Source organism: Notamacropus eugenii, chromosome 1 (genome assembly GCF_028372415.1).
Source record: "Notamacropus eugenii isolate mMacEug1 chromosome 1, mMacEug1.pri_v2, whole genome shotgun sequence".
NCBI lineage: Eukaryota > Metazoa > Chordata > Mammalia > Diprotodontia > Macropodidae > Notamacropus > Notamacropus eugenii.
In genome coordinates this window covers 117,672,372-117,696,528 of record NC_092872.1, presented here as the reverse complement: position 1 = coordinate 117,696,528, position 24,157 = coordinate 117,672,372, and the positions used below count along the sequence as shown (strand labels likewise).

At 37.8% G+C, this 24,157-nt stretch overlaps 1 protein-coding gene across 10 annotated transcripts in view; it reads left to right on the top strand.

The window, feature by feature from the left end:
- MOB3B (MOB kinase activator 3B) overlaps nt 1–24,157 on the top strand; it is a 351,484-nt gene that overhangs the window by 138,096 nt on the left and 189,231 nt on the right. For all 10 annotated transcript variants that reach the window (XM_072612554.1, XM_072612591.1, XM_072612578.1 and 7 more), the window contains one exon: nt 2,914–3,524. In XM_072612554.1, coding sequence (XP_072468655.1) covers nt 3,107–3,524 — 418 coding nt within the window. In that variant the 5' untranslated portion in view covers nt 2,914–3,106. The remainder of the gene's footprint in view (nt 1–2,913; nt 3,525–24,157) is intronic.

Below are 24,157 nucleotides of genomic sequence, written 5' to 3'. Positions count from 1 at the left end.
CAAAAGTATTTAATTCTAGCTACCCCCTCCTTCCATTTGCCCTCCCTTCTATCATTCCCTCCACCTCCCACTTATCCCCTTATCCCCTTACTTTCCTGTAGGGTAAGATAGATTTTGACAGCAAATTGAGTGTGTATATTATTCACTCGTTAAGCTAAATCCAATGAGAGTAAGGTTTACTCTTTCCCTCTCACCTCCTCCCTTTCCCTTCATGGATAAAGCTTTCTCTTGCCTTTTTTATATGAGAGATAATTTACCCCATCCTATTTCTCCCTTTCTCTTTCTCCCAATATATTCCTCTCTCACCGCTTAATTTTATTTTTTTAGATATCATTGCTTCATATTCAACTACCCTATACCCTCTGTATATAATCTCTCCATTTATCCTAAGAAAAGTTTCAAAAGTTACAAATATTATCTTTCCATGTAGGAATATAAAAAGTTCAACTTTAATGAGTTCATTAAGACTTCTCTTTTCTGTTTACCTTTTCATGCTTCTCTTGATTCTTGTGTTTGAAAGTCAAATTTTCTATTTGGCTCTGGTCTCTTCATCAAGAATGCTTAAAAATCCTCTGTTTCATTGAATGACCATTTTCCCCCTGAAGTATTATACTCAATTTTGCTGGGTAGATGATTCTTGTTTTAATCCTAGCTCCTTTGACCTCTGAAATGTCATATACTGTAAAAGCAAGCACCCCCACAAACATAGGTTCTTTGATCTGCTTTTCTAAAAGGAAAGGCAACTTTTGAGGGGTTAATCTCCTTTAATCAAGCACATGTATCATTCACCAATAGAGAAAAATACAAGAAGAGAAATAAAGACCAACAGACAGGTTTCCAGCTGTCTGACCATAAGCAATACGTATATCATAGATCAACAGAAAAGTCCAACTATCTGACCATAATTACCAGAGAGGGAAGCACCAACACCCGCATCTTCAAAGCTGGAGGATTCAATGGCTACCCAGAGTCTCATCTGGCCAAATAGTATTCTTCCAATGAGTGAATCCCAAAACAAAACTTCACCTCAGAGTATTTATATACTGTTTAGAGCCAGAGGGCATCACAACTCTTGAGAACCAGTGCCTCGTTAACCAAAGGTGTGGGCCTTCCTAAAAATTTTCCCAGGCCCATTAATGGGTGGGGAAGATCTTCTTTAATCATATTATTCAGTCAGAAGTACTTGATTATACTTAAAAAAAGTATTATCAATACATATTCCAAGCCCTCTGATGCCTTAATGTAGAAAATCTTGTGCTAGATATTGTGTTATCCTAGTTGTGTTTCCACAAAACTCAAATTATTTCTTTCTGGCTGCTTGCCATATTTTCTCCTTGACCTGGGAGCTCAGGAATTTGGCTACAATATTCCTAGGAGTTTTCCTTCTGGGATCTCTTTCAGGAAGTGATCAGTGGATTCTTTCAATATCTATTTTATCATCTAGTTCTAGAATATCAGGGAAGTTTTCCTTGATAATTTCATGAAAGATAATTTCATGATCATGGCTTTTAGGTAGTCCCATAATTTTTAAATTGCTTCTCCTGGATCTATTTTCCAGGTCAGTTGTTTTTCCAATGAGATATTTCATGTTGTCTACTTTTTCATTCCTTTGGTTTTGTTTTATAATTTCTTGATTTTTCATAAAGTCATTAGCTTCCATTGGCTCCATTCTAATGGAGTTTTTCTTCAGTGAGCTTTTGGACCTCCTTCTCTATCTGGTCAGCTCTGCTTTTTAAGGCATTCTTCTCTTCATTGGATTTGTAGTTCTCTGTTGTCATTTGGGTTAGTCTATTTTTTAAGGTATTATTGTCTTCAGCATTTTTTGGGTCCCCTTTGGCAAGCAGTTGACTCATTTTTCATGATTTTCTTGCATTACTCTCATTTCTTTTCCCAATTTTTGCTCTGCTTCTCTTACTTGATTTCCAAAATCCTTTTTGAGCTCTTCCATGATCTGAGACCAATTCATATTTTTCTTGGAAGCTCTGGATGCAGGAGTTTTGACTTTGTTGTCTTCTTCTGTTTGTACATTTTGGTCTTCCTTGTCACTCAAGTAAGATTCCATAGTCTTATTCTTTTTCCAATTTTTGCTTCTTTCCCTAGCCATTTACTTGACTTTTGAGTTCTTTGTCAAGGTAGTTCTCTGCTTTCAGAAGGGGTAGGGGAGGTATACTGTCAGCCATTCAATCCCCCCACAATCTGTGGGCCTACAGCTCCAGAAACAGCCATTGCCCCTGCTACTAATATGCTGCAGCAGGCTCCTCCACCCCCCCACTACCCTGGAACTGGGGCTGAACAACTCTACTCTCTCACACATGTCCAATAGGTTTTTTTCCACTGACCTTCCAATTTTTCCTAGGTGTTTTGCGGTTGTGAAGTCTGGAAGCCACCACAGAGTGGTGCCAGATATTCAGTCCCCCAAGGCCTGCTCAGGTCCTGTCTGTGCCTGCGTGCTCCAAGTTGGACTGTGCTTCTGCTCCCAGTGTGGCACATGCTAGACCTTCCAGTTGACCTTCTTGGTTTTCTTGGGCTAGAGATTTGCTTCATTCTATCATTCTGTGGGTTCTGCAGCTCCAGAATTTGTTCAGAGTCACTTTTTACAGGTATTTGGCAGGGCTTAGGGGGAGAGGTCTAGCAAGTCTCTGCTTCTACTCCACCATCTTGACTCTGCCCCCTGACTCTAGCAGAGACTTTTGACATGTATTCAAGTATGTTAGTCTATGAACACATGAAGTTTTGTGTTTGGTTTTTACCAGTTTGAACAAATAACCAAGATTCACAGATTGGTACCCTCAACCCACTAATATTCATCATCTGGTGGATGAAGGTTTAGTCAGCTAGGAATGTGACTAGCTCACCTTTAATACCACATGATAGTGCAAACCAGGCACTCACACATATATTTTTCCCTTCTAGCTTTAGGAACATGAGGTCTCTTGGGAAAACATCCAAAAGGAAAAGTGAAGGGACTGTTTAAAAGAGACTGGAAACCGTGGCTGCAAGACTGGGGCCTGAGGGTTGGCAGTGGAAAACCCTCCTGGGCTGTGATATATCACCAAAAAGCTCTTGGTGCCTTTTCGCCTCCTGTAAAAGAAGAGAAGAGAAGACAATGTCAATAGCCCTAAAGCAGGTTTTCAATAAAGACAAGACCTTTCGTCCCAAGCGCAAATTTGAACCTGGCACACAAAGGTTTGAGCTCCACAAAAGGGCGCAAGCCTCTCTGAATTCCGGGGTGGACCTGAAGGCAGCAGTGCAGCTGCCCAGTGGGGAAGACCAAAATGACTGGGTTGCTGTTCATGTTGTAGACTTCTTCAACCGTATCAACTTGATTTATGGCACTATCTGTGAGTTCTGCACTGAGAGGACCTGTCCTGTGATGTCAGGGGGCCCAAAATATGAGTACCGGTGGCAGGATGACCTTAAGTACAAGAAACCTACTGCATTGCCAGCCCCCCAATATATGAACCTTCTCATGGACTGGATTGAAGTACAAATCAATAACGAAGATATATTTCCTACCAGCGTAGGTAAGTCCAAATGTGGTGTCTTAAGTGACATTGTGGTTGGAGTGCTCCCCTATTCCACTGCTCTGAAATATTGCTGCAGTTCCTAGATATTATTTGACATGCTGAATAGCTATGGTGCAATGTTAGATTTGATCTCTCAAGCTTCTTAGAGTCTTGATCCTTTTTTTTTTAAATTACAGCCATTCAGCCCTGTGTACTTTGTTGATCTGTTAGTTAAAATTCATCTGCTGCTATTACGATATTAGCCTGTCAGTGCTTCTTGCCAAGTAGTGCATCCTAGGGATCAGTGTAGTATATAAAAAAGCCCAGGACATCAGCATTCTTGAGAAATTAAAAATCTGGATATCCGGCCTTTCCTCCACCACCTTATTGCCATTAAAAAGAAAAAACAAAACAACCAAAGCTGTTCGTTATAGTACCATTAAAGAAATGTAAACCCAGTTCTAGATCTTCAGGGCCCACGCAATGAGAATGAACTAGTGTTATTCTGATTGTTTCTTCTGTATCAGCAGTCGTAGTACTTATTCACAGCTGGAGGCATGAGGTGAGGAGACCATCTAATCACTGTCCCCATTCTGTTGAATACCCATTATGCCTTTTCAGAAAAGAGACCTCCAATGAATCTGTCCATAGTTTATGCTGTGCTGTTCATTGCCTAGGTTCATTCACCGTACCAACCATTAAATAGTAATTTCCTAAGCACCAGTACAGTGCATGGCTCATCCTTTCCTCAACAGGGTTTGGTTTTCTCTGGGTTGTTTTGCTCTGTTTTGCAGGGTAAAAAGCTTTGTGTTTTCCTAAACCCTTCCTCACTAGGGTTTAATTTTCTCTATTTAATATTTCTCTATTTAATTTTCTCAACATGCAAGGTTTCATTAAGAAAAAATAACCAATATAATTACCTGTGTCAGAATCTAATCTTTCTTACACTTTTTTCTAGAGAATTCTCACATCTTCCATTATGTGAAGAGAATTTGGGAAGAGTATTTCAAGGCTAGTAATTTTTCTCCTTTTAAAATATAATACCTGCATGATATTCTGTACCAAAAAAAAAACCCCAAAACAACTAACTATGGGAGAGATTTTTTTTTTCTGTATAAAAACAAGCTTAACTTTCTCAACCTAGTCCCAGAATTTCCTAGAAGCCCCTTTTATCCCTGAAAGTTCCATACCCCCAAGCTCTGGGACTAGCATTTATGAGCCTGGAGGTGTTTGGTGGGCAAGTGGCGCTGTCATCATTAATGTCATCCTCTTATCTCTCAAAATGCCATTGTTAATTGCTATCATCTTTTGTTAGTTTATATTTTAGAGGAAATATTCTCACAGTATTCTTTTCTTCCTTCTCGAATTCCAGCTTGCTTTTCCTTCTCCTGATCTTTGAACTGTCATTGTGAGCCATTGTCATGGAAATTATCCTGATGCCTAGAGAAGATCATGTTAAAAGGTCACTCATCAAACAGATGCTTGGTTGATGAGAGTAGGGAAGTCATATTAAGAATGGCAGCATTAAATCCAAGGCATTTTTCTTTGCTCCTTCCTGAGAATTGTGAGAGGTTCAGGCCTTGTTTTTCCTTATGCAAAATGGAAAAGGAAAACAGATAACAAATAGTCTTTGCTTTGGATAAATCTTCCTATATTAACATTAAAGTACATAAAAGTTCTTGATTTCTATTGCTAAAAAATAGGGGAAATGAAAGTTTTGAGTGGCTCATATATTAAAGTAAAATAAAATATAGGAGTCTATTTGGGGCTGAACGCTTTTTTCTTAAATGAAAGTATATCAGATGGATGTGACTTCCTCATAATTTGCAGTCTCCTTCACTCTTTCTCCCCATCCCTTACCCCTAGTTTTCTTTGTTAAGAAGCTAACAAATGCCTTTGTCACATTAAAAAAAAACAAACCAGGAACAACAGATCAAATTCCTCAATCCAGCAATGACTTCAAAAATAGGAACTGCTTCCTCTTCAGAAAAGCATCACAGTTTAACATCCTTCAGTAATTGTGACTGAGATAGAATAATACAAAGGGAAAAGCTTTTCATAGTCCCATGCCTATTTAATTGTAATGAGATGAAATTAGAGAGATGAAGTTGCTTAGTTTTCTGTTAGATAATAAGATAAATCATTAGATCTGAACCTCTGAGAGAGATGAGGAGAAAAACAAGACTTTCCCAACAAGTAACTACTTTTTTTCCAAACGAATTTCTTTGGGGATCAAAGATCATAGAAGGATAGAGTTGAAATGAATTGGAATGATCATCAGATCCAGAGATTCTTAAAATTTTTTTTATCATGATCCCTTTTGTCAGTCTGGTGAAATCTATGTACCCTTTTCCCCAATAATGTTTTTTTGAGGCATAAAATAAAATGCATAGGATCACAAAGGAAACCAGTGATATTTTTTCTTTTTAAAAAATTTATTTATTTTTTAGTTTACAACATTCAGTTCCACAAGCTTTTGAGTTCCATATTCTCTCCCCCTCTCTCCCTCCCCTTCTTCTTCCACCCTCCCCAAGATGGCATGCAATCCAACATTGGCTCTACATATACATTTACATGAAATATATTTTCATATTAGTCATATTGCAAAGAAAAATTATAACCAGTGGAATGAATCATGAGAAAGAAGAAACAAAACAAGAAAGAGAGAGAACAAATAGTTTGTATTCATACTCCATAATTCTTTCTCTGGATGTGGATAGCATTTTCCATCATGAATCTTTGGGGGTGGTCTTAGAACCTTGCATTGCTAAGAAGAGCCAAGTCTATCAAAATTAGGGGAATGAACTGTATTTTACTAAATTTGACTCAGTAATCTATATATTTTAGAAATGAAGCCTGTATCAGAGACATTGATTGTAAAAATCCTTTTCCAGTTTTCTGCTTCCCTCCTAATCTTGGTTGCACTGGCTTTATTTGTACAAAAACTTTTCAATTTAATGTAATCAAAATTATCCATTTTGCATTTTGTAATGTTCTCTATCTCTCAAAATATTTTTAAAAATGAGTTCATTGTCTAAGCCAACCTGTTCTTTTTACAGATGAGCAAAATGAAGACCAGAGAATTGAAATAGCTAATGCCTAAGGCACAGGGAACATGCATGATAAAATTGCATTATCCCCTCCAAGCCAAAAAGACAATTCCCCCCCCCCCCCCCCCTTCAGTCTTTGTTCCTTTGGTGAAAGTTTTCCTGATAGTCCTGGGGTGAAATCTGAGGTGGAGTTGTTAGTCTGAATGTCCCAGAGGAGATGTCCTTCCCAGACATTATGCAAGAAGATACTAGGGGAACGACAAGATTGCTTAGGTGATAGCACCAATGGGTCCCCATTTTTTTCTCTTCCATTGTAAAAAAGGAAAAATTTCCTAGGCTTTATAATTTAAGATGCTTAATGAGTTTTTAACTCTGATTAAGGCACTGTGGTAGAATGTCATATTTCAAGAGTACAGTCTACCAGAATATACTAACTGAACAGTACAACTAGTTCCATATCAGGCATATCCCAACTCAAGGACTTATAAGCTGTGAAATAATGGACAAATCACGTAATTTCTCCTAACCTCAATTTCCGCATTTTTAAAACGTAAAATGTGTGATATTTTGATTCCCTGCCTCACATACATATGAGGAAATCACTTTGTAATCCTTAAAGGTCTATACAAATGTGAGCCATTATTATTGCAGATTGAGACCAAGTTTCAGGAGGCAGTTCATATTTTGCCAGACACTTGATTATCTGCAATCTCCCAGAAGACAAAAGTCTAATATTTAAGAAGTATCTTCCAATGTATTTAGTTTTTGTAATTTCTATAGACAATCTTATTTTTGGTGATTTCCCACAGAATTGGTTGTTTTCATCCAAAGAAATTCTCCCATGGGACAGAAATAGTTTGAACCAAAATTCTGTGAAATTTGGGAGGGTCTATGGAAATCATTTGTGGGTCTCATTCCAAACAAGGACCTTTGTCCTCTTTTCATGTGCAAAATGTCTTATTTCCCAGTGTTGAGCTATTAATAGCTAGGTGCCATAGTGGATAGAGAAATGGACTTGGAATAAAAAAGCCCTGAATTCGAATCCTGCTTTTAGATACTTACTAGCTGTGTGAGCCTAGGAAAGTCATTTAACCTCTGTCAGCTTCAGAATCATTATAATAATAGCATGCATTTCACAGAATTATTTTGAAAATGAAATGAAATAATATATGTAAAGCACTTGGCAAGCTTAGAGAACTGTATAAATATGAGTGGCCCTCTTCCATCTTTTTTCTTCTTTTAGCACTTGGCATAGTGCCTAGTACATGATAGATGCTTGACAAATGTTTATTGGCTTGACTGACTTTTTTTCCCTTCCTTTCTTTTTCTTCCTTCTTCCTTTCCTTCCTTCCTTTCATCATTCTTTCCTTATTTCCATTATCCCTCAGTCTTTCAACAATGACTGTTGTAATCTCTTACTCTCTTTGCCAATTTTCGTGGAGTGAAGTAAAATCTTAGAATTATTTTAATTTTTGTTTCTTTCATTAGCAGTGATTTGGAACATGTTTTGTATGTGGACATGCAAACTTCCTGTGTCACTGTTTTGAAAACCTCCTTATCTATTAGCAGATTGCTCTTGATCTCAAATATATTTGTGGCAGTTTGCTATATATTTTGTATGTGTTGGTTTTTTTTGAAGATATATGGTACCAATCTTTTTTTTTTCCACTCAGAAATGAGCTAGCTCAGTGATATAGGGGATAGAGTGCTTGGCCTGGAGTCAGGAAAACTTGAGTTCAAATGTGACTTCAGAGATTATGTGACCCTGGGCAAATCACATAACCTTTGCCTCAGTTTCTTGTCTATTTTATCGTTTATGATCTCCTCTATCACTTATTTATTTAGTTAAAACTCTTCTAGGTAAAGTTGTGCAAGGTATCTGATTTTATTTTCTCTGTTTTTGTGTTGTGACCTTCTGCATTCATGTCATGTATCCATTTTTTGAGCTTTGTGTAGTGTAATCTAAGATGATGATCTAATCCTAATTTCTGCCAAATTTCTTCATAGTTTACTAAAACTTCTTGTCAAATTGGGAGTCTCTCAGTAGTTTGTGGTTTTGAATCTGTCAACTGGATTCTAATGGTAAATGCTTCTGTTTCTTGTTTGTCTGGTCTTACCTTGACCTACTTTTTGTTTTTTAACCAGTACCAAAATTTTTTGGTTGCAGTGAGATCTGGCAGTACTTTGACTATCTGAATTACTTTATGTGGTCTTGAGAATTTGGGGCTGGTAGGTGCCACAGTGAATAGAGCACTAATTTTAGAGGCAGGGGGATCTGAGTTCAAATGTGACCTCAGAAACTGACTTTGTGACCCAGAGCAAGTCATTTAACCTGTTTGCCTCAGTTTTCTCATCTGTAAAATGGGGATAATAATATCATTTTCCTTCCAGGGTTGTTGTGAGGATCAAATGAGCTAATATTTGTAAAGTATCACAATACCTGGCACACAGTAAGTGCTATGTAAATGCTAGATATTAATAAGATTATAATAAGATTAATTTTCACCTTCTTAAAGAGATTTGAGTATAGTTTTCTGTTATGAAGTACTTGTTAATCATAGAATCATAGATTCAGATCTGGATCATGAGATCATAGATTTGGAATTGGAAAACATCGAGTCCAACCTCCTAATTTGCAAATGAGGAAACCAGTGCCCAGAGAGTCAAAGTGTTTGTCTAAGGCAGGGGTGGGGAACCTGTCCTTCTAGGTCCCTGGGTGCCACTTTTTGACTGATTCCAAGTTTTATAGAACAAATTCTTTTATTAAGGGGATTTGTTCTGTGAAATTTGCATTCAGACTCCTCTCCTGTATTTGGTTATCTATGGAGTGGAATGAAAACAATGTTAAATAACCACCCAGTATAACAATGCATGGCCAATTGGCCTAACTTCTTTGCATGACATCTGACAAAGGGATCTAGGGGATCCATGGTCAAGTGTGGTAGGAAACAAGAAGAAAGAGATGATGGAGACATAAACCACATGCAAAACAGAGTTTGGCCTACATAGCAAGGCAGATTTCTGGCTGTCCTTACCTGCACTGAGATCACCGTTACCTGTTCTATGTAATATTAATAGGTCTTTATCTCAGGTGACAAGTTGTGCCCGCTGGAAGGGGTAATTGGATACTTCGTATCGTGTGGAAGCCAGAGGTTAAAAACGTTAGTGCTTCAAAGATAAAATTATTAGCAGCTTTCAACTCTGTTTTTACCATGACTTTCAGTATTTAATCTAGCAACAGTAGCATTAAAACCACAAATTGAGGTGAGGAGTGAAAGCAGCTAGTCTGGAGATCCTAATTTTACTAAATACTTGGCTAGTAAAATGGAATTATTACTAAAACATAATTTTAAAATTAGTCAATTCAACTCAGTAATTCACTGATTATTTATGAATTACTTTTTGTATTACAAGATAGCATGCTAAGCAATAGGGATACAATGACAAAAATGTTGCACTCAAGAATTCACATGCCGCAAGAAAACACTGTTGACTCTTTTGTTCATGTAGCATACGGGAGTTGATCTTGGGCGCATGCAGACCTAATTTATTCCGAGGACCAGGCTCTAGGATAGTTTGTGACCTGTACGTAGTATTTGTAACATTCATACATCGAATACATTTATGTGTATATAAATATAAATATATACCCACACACACATATATAATATACTTCTCTTTCTACATGTTTTGCAAACGGAAAGTACTTGCTTAATAAATATTTGTTGATTAATTTGAGCTTTCCAGTTGATTTTTCCTGAAAACTATATGTAAATACAATTTTAGCACCTTTTTTAGTAGTCAGCTCTTTTAGCACAAATTGGGCAGGCGATTTAAAAGAATCTTTTGGCAATGTACTCAATCTCTAATTCAGCTCGTTAGAAATTCAGTACTTTTGTCTTAGTTTTGTAGAATGAACCTGTATAACCAGAGCGCCTCTAGACCAGATTAGAATGTGTGCCATTCCTTTGTCTTTGTCATCAACGCCATCTGAGTAGATTCATTGTGCTAGATACTGAGGATGGGGACACAGCCATATGCCTTGACCCAGGGCTCAATCCAGTTCACCCAGGCTGTGATGACTCTTGAAATTACTCTACCTCATGCTTCATGAACTGCATTTGACTTCCTAAACACTCTTGCTACTCTAAGGACAGATAGATCAATTCTGTCCAAGCTGTAAGATATCTGATATGTTCCTGTATTGGCCCCCAGAGATCTGGAAGACCCCTTCCACTCCAAGCTTGTTTCGTTGGGGGGCTTCCCTGAGGGAAAGACGCGTTCATGTTCATTCAGGTTCCTACTCAAAGCAAAAATGACCCTGTAGAGTTGGCATGTATATACCAGCTGTACAGGCCATCTGGCTTTGCAGTAATCATAATGGGTTTTACTAGACCAGAAAGTGTCTCTATATACCCAAGGTGTCAACTTACTGCTCATTAACAGCTTTGCCAGGAAGAGGGGGGCAGGGACAAGAGAAGAGATTGGAGTTAGTCAATTTGCTACTTCTTAGAACCCTGGTTAAAGGTTTAATTAACTAAGGTTCTTGTCATATACCAGTTGTAAAGTTCAAGTGAGAGGCAGTCTGGAATAACAGAGTCTTTCTCAAAGTGAGGAAGACCTGATTTCATGCACTGGATGTGTGGTCCTGGACAAATTGCCTGATCACTGAGTGCTCTGAAGCAATCCTAAGACCCTGAAGTCACAGAATGTTTGTGGATCTGCATTGGTAGAGGGAGTTTCTTCCTAGATCTAGTCTTCTCTTTTCCCAAAGCCTCTTTCCCTATAAAGTCTAGAATCATTAGCATAGTATTCAATGCCCTTTACCTAACCTACCTTGCAATACTTAGCTGACATTGCTTCTTATATAATAAACTCTGGTTTTGGGCAAATTTACTTACTCACTGTTGAATCACTGTCTGCTGAAGTTGCCATAAGCATTTCCATCTCTGCCTTTGTCTCAGCAGTCCTCCTGACTAAAACACTTTCTTACCTACATATAAAAATCATTCTTATTCTGTGAGACATTGCTTAGGTATCTGTTCCTCTGTGATTTATTCCCTGAATGCTCCAGTCCACAATGAACAATCAGAGGTTGATTGAGTACATTACCAAAAGATCCCCTTTCTGAGCTCATGCAAAACTTACTTGACTCATCACTGATACAGCTTAATCTTCCTTGTAATTATCTTCCTTAATTACCTTTTCATGTTTGCATGTTTTTGCTCCCCTTAAGGAAAATGTGTGTGTGTGTGTGTGTGCATGTGTGCGTATAAAAATAGCAGTACAGGTACCCTCAACAAAAATAGTGAATATTAGAGAAGGAGGTATGTTTAATGAGAAGGTTAAATGATGAATTCAATTTTGGATGTTTTTCTTTTGAGGTAAGAATTGATGGAGATGTCTATCCATGTGTGGCACGGTTGGATTTTAGTTAGGAAGACAGGTTCAGATACTGTTTCTGATATTTACTAGCTTTGTGACCATAGGTGAGGCATTTGACTTCTCTGAGCCTCAGTCTTCTCATCTGTAAAATTGAAATAATGGCAGAATATCTGAAATACCTACCTTATAAAGTTCTGAAGCTCAAAAAATTCAGAGCATGTTGCAAATTTTTATATAAATATCATATATTATTTCATATAGTAAATATTTAATACATGTTAAAAGCTGAATGATTCAAAGTGATATGTGAATTTAATGTATTTTCAGTTATCCCTATCTACTTTCTCCCTTACTGTATATATATATATATATTTATAACTCTATTCCTGCCTTTTCTCTAGCCATTCTAATAACCCTGCCAGACCAGTCTTTCTTAATCTGTTTAATCTTTGCTCAAGTCTTCAGTGGCCCCATTTTGCATAAATCTTAGTTCAATTCCACAAATGCTTATTGAGTGATGATGGTGTATAAGGCATTATCTTAAATAATGGAAATTCATGGGCTAAAATGAAATAGTCCCTCATGAGCACAAATTATTATATAGAATAATAGTGAGAGGGTGAAAGAAGAACACAGAGAACTCTAAGAATATATGAGGAAGCAGTGAACATTAACAACCAGAATCTTGGAGGAGAATTTTGAAAGACAGAGATAGGGAGAGACTGAATTCCAGGGACTGGGGCGGGCTCTACAAATACAGGCACATGGATTGGGGAGAAGCAAAATGGCCAGTGTGATTGGAATGGAGAATGTGAACAGGAATAATATGGAGGGTTGGAAAGACTGGAACCAGATTGTAGATCTTAAGTGCCAGACTGAGGAGTTATAATTTATCCTAGAGGGAATAAGGAGCAACTGAAATTTTTTGAGCAAAGGAGTAATATGAAAGAACCTATAGCATGGCAGCTGGGTGATAGATAAAGGAAAGCAAATACTTGTGTCAGAGAGATGAGTGCTTTAGTCATTACCTATTCTAAAGGTGATGAAGACCTGAACTAGGGTGGTGGTACTGTGAATGGAGAGAAGACAGATGAGTGAAATGTTTTGGGTGTAGAATTAAAAAGATTTAATTGATCTAACATGGGAAGTGAGGGAGAAGAAAGTGTCAAATATGTCTCCAAGGTTACAAATCTAGGTGAGTGGGAGAATGGCAACATTTTGAACAGAGATAAGGAGGTTTAGAGAAAGATCAGATTAAGTAGAGAAGATGAGCTCAGTTTGGGTCATGTTGAGTTTGAGATGCTTACCATATAGAAATGTGTAGCACGTAGTTAGAGATGTGGAAGTGAACTTTCATATGGATTGATATTATAGCCAAACAGTTTGGGAGTCATTTGTGTTTTATTTTTGTCATGCAAAACATTTCCATAATATTAATGTTGTGAAAGAAAACATAGATTAAAAAAAAAAAAAACCTCAAGAAAGAAAAAGAAAATAAAAAAATTTGCTCAATCTGTATTCAGACACCATCAATTTTTTTCTCTGGGGATGATAACATTTTTCATTATTAGTTCTTCAGAGTTGTCTTGGGTCATTGTATTTCTGAGAATAGTTAAGTCATTCACAGGTGATCATCTTACAATATTGCTGTTATGTTGTACACAGTACATTCTACTTTGCATCAGCCTGGGCAAATCTTTCCAATATTTCTGAGAGCATCCTGCAAATCATTTGTTAGTACAGTAGTGTTCCATCACAATCACATTCCACATCATGTTCAGCCATTTCCCAATTGATGGGCATCCCCTCAATTTCCAATTTTTTGTCCCCAGAAATGAACTGCTATGAATATTTTTGTACATATAGGTCCTTTTCCTTTTTGTTTTTTATCTCTTTTTGGATACAAACTTAGTAGTGGTATTATTAGGTCAAAGGGTATATATAGTTTTATGGCCCTATGGGTATAGTTCCAAAGTGCTTTCCAGAATGGTTGAATCAGTTTACAACTCCATCAATAGTGCATTAATGTCTCATTTTATTCACATCCCCTACAAGATTTGCAATTTACCTTTTCTGTCCTATTAGACAATTTAATCGGTATGAGGTAGTAACTCAGAATTGTTTTAATTTGCATTTTTCCAATCAATAATGACAGTATGTTTTTATATGGTTATAGATAGCTTTGATTACTTCATCTGAAAACTTCCTAACTTTTGATCATTTATCAGTTGGGGAATGGCTCTTATTTTTATAAATTTGACTCAGTTTTCCATATGAGAAATGAGACCTTTATTGGAGAAACTTGCTTCAAAATTTTTTTCATAGGTACTATTGCTAATTGTATTTGCTTCCATTTTATTTGCCTCATTTATTCTATTTTATCTCTCTTTTCACCCAGTTCCTCCTCAAAAGTGAGTGTGACTACCCTTTCACAATCTGCCCTGCCTTCTATCACCTCCTCTAATCTTCTGCCACTTCTGTTATCCATTGACCCTCCTACTTTTCTGGAGGGTAAGATAGATTTCTATACCCAATTGAGAGTATATGTTATTCCCTTTTTGATCCAATTCTGATGAGAGTAAGGTTTGCTCATTTCCTCTCACTTCCCCCTTCTTCCCCTTCACTGTAAAAGCTTTTTTATGTGAGATAATTTACTCCATTGTACCTCTCCCTTTCCCTTTCTCCTAGTACAATCCTTTTTCTCACCTCTTAATTTTATTTTTTAGATATCATCCCTTTATATGCAAGTCACACCTGTGCCCTCTTTCTATATATGTGTATGTATATGTATATTACTTCTAACTACCCCTAATTACCCCTAGCTACCCCTAGTTACAAATATCATCTTCCCATGTAGGAATGTAAATAGTGTAACCTGATTAAGTCCCTTTCCTGTTTATCTTTTTATGCTTCTTTGAGTCTTGTATTCGAAAATCAAATTTTCTATTCATCTCTTCATCAAGAATGCTTGAAAGTCATCTATTTCATTGAATGTCCATTTTCCCCCCTAAAGGATTATACTCAGGCTGCTGAGTAGGTGATTCTTGGTTTTAATCCTACCTCCTTTGACCTCTGGAATATCATATTCCAAGCCTTCTCATCCCCTAATGTAGAAACTGCTAAATCTTGCATTATCCTAACTGTGATACATGAATTGTTTCTTTTTGGCAGCTTGCAGTGTTTTCTCCTTGACCTGGGAACTCTGGAATTTGGCTATGACATTCCTGGGAATTTTCATTTTGGGATCTCTTTTAGGAAGTGATTGGTGAATTCTTAGTTTCTATTTTATCTTCTGGTTCTAGAATATCAGGGCAGTTTCCTTTGATAATTTCTTGAAAGATGATGCTTAGCTTCTTTTTTTGACCATGGCTTGTAAGTAGTTTGATAATTTTAAAATTATCTCTCTTGAATCTATTTTCCAGGTCAGTTGTTTTTCTAATGAGATATTTCACACTGTCTTCAATTTTTTTCATTCTTTGGGTTTTGTTTTTATTGTTTCTTAATTTCTTATAAAGTCATTAGCTTCCATTTGCTCCAAGGAATTATTTTCTTCAGTGAACTTTTGGAGCTCCTTTTCCCTTTGGACAATTCTGTTTTTTAAGGCATTTTTCTCCTCATTGGCTTTTTTGGACCTCTTTTACCATTTGGTTTAGTTTTTTTATTAAGGTGTTATTTTCTTCAGTATTTTGGGGGGGATCTCCTTTACCAAGATGATGACTCTTTTTTCCATGATTTTTCTGTGTCACTCTCATTTCTCTTCCCAATTTTTGCTCCATCTCTGTTATCTGACTTTCAAAATATTTTTGAATTCTTCCATAGCCTTCATATTTTTCTTGGAGCCTTTGGATGCAGGAGCTTTCATTTTGCTGTCTTCTTCTGAGTGTGTGTTTTGACCTTCTTTGTCACCATAGTAACTTTCCATGGTTATGTTTTTTCTCCCATTGTTTGCTCATTTCCCCAGCCTATCCCTTTGTTATGGTACATGGTGGAAGGAGCACTGTATCAAACATCAGGGGTTTTGTGCAGCTATTTTCAGAAATACTTCTAGGGACTTGTAAGTTTTCAGTTCTTCCAGTGTGGTATGATGTAAGAGGAGGTGTTTACTACTCTCCCTGCCTGTGCTCCAGTGTATGAGTGACAAGCATTCTTTTCTGTCCTGGAACTATGAGGAGGGTCCCCCCTCCACTGCAGCTACAAGCTTTGCTGTGCTAGTGCTCCTCCTCATCCTGGAACTGCCACCCAGGACAGAGCCTGGAGCTGAGTACAGGCAAAGCAACAGAGTTCTGCCTCAGTGCTAGCAAAAAGACCTCTGTAATTTCCGTCTGACCAGTTGTTTGACCCCCTTACCATCTGTAGGCTTAGAGCTCCAGAAGCAGCTGCTGCTGCTGATTCAGTCACTCCCAAGGTCTGCTACTGGTTTGCTGGGGCCAAGGCTGTGCTGATGAAACTTGTTCTGGATTGTGCTCCACTTTCATTCAAGTGCAAGAGACATTTTCTGCTGACCTTCTAAGTTGTCTTTGGTATCTGTGGACTGAGTCTGGAAACCACTGGTGCCACTGATTCAGTCACCCTGAGGCCTGCTCCAGGTTTCCTGGGGCTAGTGCCTGGTCTTTTCTGGCATGGCCTGTGCTGGACTGTACTCCTCTCTCACTCTAATACAACAATCCTTACCTGACAAACCTTATGAGTTGTCTTGGGCTGGAAATTTGCTTCACTCAGTTTGTGAGTTCTGCTGTTCTAGAATTTGTTTAGAGTCATTTTTTAAAGGTATTTGGATGAGTTTGGGGGAGAGCTCAAGTAAGTCCCTTCCTTTACTCTGGCAACTTGTCTCCACCTCTGAGTCATTTGTTTAGAAATAGTAATTAAACCTATTAGAGCTGATGAAATTAGCAAGGGAGACAGAAGAAAGCCCATATTAGAACCTTAGGGGTGGAAAGTAGATGATAATATGGCAAAAGAAACTGAGAAGGAACAATCATATAGGTAGAAGAACCAAGAGAAAGCAGTGTCACATATTCTGAGGAGGACTGGGTATTCTTAGCCTCTTTGGATTATGTGACATTGCTTGTAAGGGTTTGATGGATCAGAAAGATGAAGGAAAATGGAGTTTGAGGAAAAGCCATCACATTTAGTAATTCATATGATCAATCAATTAATAAGCACTTATTTAAGCTCCTCTTAGGTACCCATTACTGGTAATACAAATATAAAGAGTGAAGTAGTTTTATCGTTAGGCAGTTACATTCTGATGCATCATTCAAATCCAGCCCTAAACACTTACTAGCTGTGTGACCCTAGGCAAGTCATTTAACCGTGTTTGCTTCAGTTTCCTTATCTGTAAAATGAGCTGGAGAAGGAAATGGCAAACCTCTCTAGTGTCTTTGCCAAGAAGACCCTAAATGGGCTCACAGAGTTGGACATAACCAAAATGACTGAGCAACAACAACAAGTGGTCCTGTTCACTTTATAATACTTGGGTACACTGACACTTTAGGCTATAGTTTTCTGTGGGCATTCTTGTCATATGTGGGCATCCCTTCTACTTCTCTCAAGCTCCCATTCACATACAGTCTCTGAAGAGGAGGGGTTGAGGTATAGATTCTGATTTATTTTGTTTGGAGGGATCACAGTGAAGGAGCAATGCTAGAGGGCACAGAGAAGTGGTTGCTGCTGCCGCTGCCATTTCAGCTATTCTCAAGCTTCTTGGTGTGTATTGTCCTATGCAGCTAAACTAGGTTCATAATTCATAAAGAAGGAGATGGACAAATTGAAGTGGTCCTAGGGAAGGGAACAGGATATTCATATACAATGATCAGTTGAAGGAACTGGGGGTGTTTAGTCTCTCTACCCCTCCTAACTTGTCACTCAATCCGTCTCAGGTTTAGGTTCCTCAGTTATGAAATGAAGGGTAGTAATAGCACCTACTTTACAGGTTTGTTGTAAAGATCAAGTAAAATCACAGTTGTAAAGCACTTTGCAAATCTGAAATTGCTATATAAATACTAGCTAGTATTATCATTTAGCATAGAGAAGAGATTTAGGAGGACATATGGCTTTGTTGGAGTATTTGAAGTGATGTCTTCTTGGAATGGATTAAACTTGTCTTTGGGGCCCAATGGTAGAAATTAGAGCAAGCAGTGAAAACTGCAGAGAGATAGATTTGAGTTTGAAACCAAGAAAAATTTCCTAATGATTATTTTTTAATTATTTTTTACAGAGAAAAATGGGCTACCTTGAGAGGTAGTGGGTACCCTTCACTGTAGGACTTCAAACAGAGACTGAATGATTATTTACTGGAAATGTTATGGAAGGGATTCTTGTTCAGGTGTGAATTAAACTAGCTGGGCTTCACTGTCGCATTGAACTCTTTGATTCTTTGAAAATCCAAAACCTCATAAAGGGTTGAATAAATCCCTTGAACTAGGATAAAAACTTGAAGAAGGTGCACTAAGGACAAATAAAAACAAAAGGAAACATGATTTTACGTGGTATGTACTAAACTTATAGAACTTCACTAGACTGTAAGCTCCATTGGGGCAGGGACCACTGGTTTTTTTCTTTAACAGTTAGTATAGTGCCTCCCACCTATAGAAGTACAACTAGGTCCTGATAAGTGTGAATGATAAATCTCTAAAGTGGTTCCATATATTTGGATTCACACTATTTAGAGTTATAATTATGTAAAATATAGAAATTGGTTCCAGCCCAATGGAAATATTTGCTTAGTAGAATTGAGTCATCCCCCTTGAGACTGTACAGTTTGAAAAAATGAAAAGCTTGACAATAAGTTGAGCCAAGTTCATGGCTAACAGATCCATAAGGGACTAGCAAGGGAAATTAGGATATTTGATTGTGCATTTATGGTCTCTGAGCTTGGCATAAAAAAAATAATCCTTGATGCTTTTGTCAGAGGCAGAACACAGTAGGATTTAATGAATCATTGGGTGGATCCAGAACAATAATGGTTTTTCTTTTTGAATTCCTGTTTATTGCTTGATTTTTAAACTTGCTACATAGTGTATTTATTTTGATTGAAATAAGTTCAAAACTGTGTCATACTGAGAATTTTGCACTTAGAAATAGTTAGAAGTAGTTGCGGATGCCCTTGTATTTTCACTAAGCAGAGTTAAGAATTATGGTTCTATATCTTATGCCAGTAAGAAATGGGCTTTGAGTTGTTGTTGGGCTGTTCGTTTTCTTCCCCTAGAAGTGATTATAGATTTACACTGAACAACTCAAAATTACTCAGTATTTCTTGTTTATGGTAGCAAACATTTCTGAGACAACTGATTCAAGACTGGATATGAAACTAAATAAAGCTAACTGGCCCATATGGAAATTAGAACTATTACTTTAACTCCTTACCACCATGTTCTAATCAATTTATCTAACCAATCTAGTCACTAATTTGTATTAAGATAGAATAAAAAACTTAAAAGTTCTTGGTTCATCCTAGGTGTTCAACAAATATTTTTTTTTTAAATTCAGTTGGATAATGTCTGCCTAGATAGCCAGCTAATTTGCTAGATTTGTTGTCATTTTTCCAAACCTTTAATTGATTCAGGAAATCCCTATTAATTAAACTCTCTGCCAGTGATATCATTAGCTCCCAAGGTTTCAACTATCATCTCCATGCTGATAATTCTCAGATCTACTTATCTTGCCCTAACCTCTCTACACTGATCTCCAGGCTTGAATCTCTACCATATCAAACTGGATATCCCCTAAGCACCTTAAACTCAACATGTCTAAAACTGAACTCAGTATCTTTCCCCCAAAACTCTACACCCTTCTTAACTTCCCTATTACCATCAAGGACACCATCATCCTACCAGTCACCCAGACTGAACTCATCATTTTCTCTCAACACCCCCCACCCCTTTTCCAATCTGTTGTCAAGGTCTGATGATTATACCTTTGTATGTCTTGTATGTGCTGCCATCTCTCCTCTCTCACTATCACTACCCTGGTGAAGGCAATTGTGCCCTCACACCTGAAGTATTGTGATAGCCCACTGGTTGGTCTCCTTGCCTCTAGTCTCTCCCCTCTCCAGTTCACTCACTGATCTTAAAGTAGCATTCTGACCAGGACATACTCCTACTCAATAAATTCCCATTGCTCCCTATCACCTCCAAGATCAAATATAAAATCCTCTATTTGTAACTCAAAGTACTTCACAATCTAGCTCCCTCCTACTTTTCCAGTCTTTTTATAGCTCACTCTTTTCCCACACACTCTGTAGTGCAGTAACACTGAACTCCTTGTTATCCTTCATACAAGATACTCCATCTTCAGACTCAGGACTTGTTCACTGGCTGTTCCCCATGTCTGGAATATGCTCCCTTCTCATTTTCATGTCCTGGTTTTCATTGTGTCCTAAGTAAAATTCCATCTTCAACAAGAAACATTTCTAGATTCCTCCTTAGTGTCTTCCCACTATAGATTATCTCTAGTTTATTCTCTGTGTATTTTGTTTTTTGTACATAATTGTTTGCATGTTCCCTGCCCTATTAGACTGTGAGCCCTGTGAGCGCAAGAATGGCCTCTGTCTTTTCTTTGTATCCCCAGCACTCAGCACAGAGTAGGCACTTAATAAATGCTTATCGACTGACCGGCCAATTCATTTGTAATTTACAGCCTTACAGAGTTACCTAGGGCACTGAGAGATTGAATGGCTTGTCTGGGACACATCTAGCATGTATCTCAGACAGAAACTGAGCTTTCTTAACCCCAAGTTCTACCCTATACCCTATACCTTTCTTTCTCTCTCTCGTTCTCTCTCTTCTTCTCTCTCCCTCCTCCCCCTCTCTTTCCCCCATACACACACACTCATACCTACACACTCTTTCTCACCACAACATTATACATCCATGTATGTATACAGAGACATATATAGAGAGGAAAGAAAAATTCAGTGTCTTTGTAACAGTAGTTGATGGAGTCCTTGAGGCATAGATGCTAGCCAGAGTTCTGTTACTTCCTTATTAAATCTTGAATATTTGAATTTTGACTCATGGTCTGCTACATGGAAAACTAAGGGGATTGGTGCCAGTGTGAAAAACACTCCAATTAACGAGGTGAGACAGATAGTTAAATCAGTTCCATGTGCGCAGTTTCAGTAAAATTTAAATGAGTATTTTGGGTATTTTTTTAGAAAACAGTTTTAGAGATTAAACAAATAAAACTATCAGATTCAATTCAATTTCTACAAATATTTAAGTACTTATTCTGGGCAAGTCATGTATTCCAGTTATCTCTAGAATGTGATGCTCATTTCTTATGTGACCATCCCTGATTCTCAGTTACCTTGTCTATAAGGGGAAAGGAATAAGTATTTATTAAGTACCAACTCTGTGCTAGGCATTATACTAAACACATTACAAACATTATCTCATTCAGTCCACAAAAACCTGGGAGTAGGTGCTGTTATGGTCCCATTTCACAGTTGAGGAAACTGAAGCAGAGAGAGGTTAAGTGACCCATCCAGTGTTACACAGGTAGTGAGTGTCTGAGCCCATATTTGAACTCAGGTTTTCCTCATTCCAGACTCAGTGCTCCATCTACTTCACCACCTAGATGCCTCTTAAAATTTGTAATGTAATATACAGTAAAAGGGTTGGACTAACTGATCTCTGAGGTCCATTTAGCTGTAAATCTATGAACCTGTGATACGGTAACCTAAGAGTTTACCAAAATCTGCTCCAGAGCCTATAGGAGACTTGGTCAAATTTCAGAAACATTGCACAGCTTTTAAAATACAGTCTTGTATTCAAAGACGCACATATTTATGTCCATATCTTCCTTTGACATTCCTATTTAATTATGGTTTCCTGAAACTAGTAAACTAGTGGAATGAAAAATAAGGGTGTAGACTGGGTTATAGTTTGAAGAACCTTCAAACTTTGATGAAAATATAGCAAACCTTATAAAATTGAAGCTTGTGTGCCCTGAAGCCACTCACAACAGAATTAATAGGAGCTTCTAATATGAACTGCTTACCTTTATTTCCAGGTCAGTTATAAAGCTGACAATTGACACTTTGGGGCCAAGAGACTTGTTTTTAGTGCTAAAAGCATCATCTACATATACTGACTGAAAAAATAACTATGGAACCCCATTTCCCTAAAGCTTAATGTTCTTTAAGGTTCTACAGGTGTGTGTTTTATCACTACTTCATAATCCTAGAAGTACATTTGCTTTCTGGAGGAAGTCAGTTATGGCTCTGTGATCACTTACCGAAAGACTCCGGAAGCTGAAACTCAGGTTTTTCGATGTGAAGATTTTTTCAGAAAAATAGTGATGGCATGTCTGTTGCCTCATTAATTCTGATGTGAGTTGGTTGATAAGTAAATGGTGGAGGAAGAACTGATGGAAAGGTGATTAATCTGAAAAGATTGGAGACATGGAAGCTACTAAGGTCATTGGGCCCAGGTAGGTTTGAGCAGCTGGGAGAGTTGGGTAACTAATCTAGAGGTGGGCTTAAAACTTTATAGAGTCAGAGATTTAGAGTTGGCCAAGACCTGAGAGCTCATTTAATCCAATACTCTCATTTTGCAGATAAGGAAAATGAGGTTGAAAGATTTTAATTGACATACAAAAGTCACACAAACCACCAATCCCAGGTCCCTCTGACTTTTAATACAAACACACTTTCCATTACACAAATGATGACTTGAATGCGTACAGGCAGAGTATGCTTATAACAAACTTCAGTCATATTTTGTCCAGATCTATCTCCTTGTCTGTATCCTGGTACTAAACTCTTGCTGTCTGAAATATTGACCTTCCTTTTTGTCAGTTACTAATCTCTAACAGTGCCTTCTACCTCTGGCCACCAATGGACAGTTGTTCTCAAACTTTTATTTGCTAGAACTTCCCAGTTGCTAGTAGAAGTCAGGCTTGATCTATACTAAAGACCTTCCCTAGCCATAATTCTTACCTGACCCTCTCAGTACTGCCAAGAAACCAGGTCATACAGGGCAGTACAGGAAGCCCAGCAAAGTGGACCTTTTAAATTATCCAGCCAATAGACAAGAATGACCTTGTTTAAATAATGGGGAATCTTGAAAAACATTATTTTCTTTAAAAAAAGGTTTTAAGATTATGTAATAATCTTGTATTATTTCTTTGCAAGTAGATTCTTACAGTACTAACAATGATATTAGTAAGTGTCCTTAAAATAGCTTGTTTATAAGTATTTGTATATTTATTCTTAGTATGTCCTTGTCTACCCTCCTTGTCTACCCCTCCCCAGCCCTGCTTAGTGCCTTCAGAGTGCAGTTTGGCTCATGGTAGAAATTGGCTGCTAAGTATTCGCTGGCAAGGAACAATGTCTGTACAGGAAAGAGTTGATCTTGCAAGTCTTTGGCCTACAGAGTTCTAGCCAAGTATTTTGAAGAAATGCAGGTTCCCCCCTCCTCCGCCCCAGGTATTGACGTAGAAATTTGGCCCCAGAACTCCTTTATGGTACAATTTGCAAGGAGATGTTAAGGTGCTCTCTTTACTTCTCTGGTAAACTCATCTCACCAAAAACTGCATAGATCCTTAGAAGACCTTGGCTTCAGTTTATACACATCATTATACTGTTTTTACCTCATTTTTTTATTTCTTTAAAGAAGCTCACATTAACCTCTTGTTGAAGATTAATTGCCCTTTCCTTATTTTTAATATTTATCCTTTTACTTCAGAGAGTGTTAATATCCCAGCTGATTGTCCTCTTGAACAACTCTCCAGCCAGATGTTCCTGTTTATGTTTGCCTACATGCTCAGCCTTGTCTCCCTTAGAAGCTGGCTGCTTCAATAGGGAAAATCTAAGGATTCTCAGTCTTGGGCAGTGCATGGGACTTAATTCCCTGCTTGCTGCTGGCATTATGACCAATTGCTATGACCAATCCCTGCTACTAAGTCTGATTCTGTGTTTGTTCCTGTTCTGCCCCTTTCACAACAAAAGACATATCAGTTCTTACTTCTTTCTCTAGCTCCTATATTCAGATGCTTGCTGGACTCCTTTCCACCCAAGCATGACCCACAGTCAAGCAGGGTGACCTAGCAGGCAGAAGAGTTAATGTTATCTTAGCTTGCATGAAAAGAGGCTGTGTTGCATAGTGGCCACTTTGGCTCCAGGAAGACCTGGGTTCAAATCCAGCCTTAATATGTAAGTTCCTCTCTTCTCCCCTCCTCTCCTCTCCTCTGGTGTACCACCCAGAGGGAGGTACA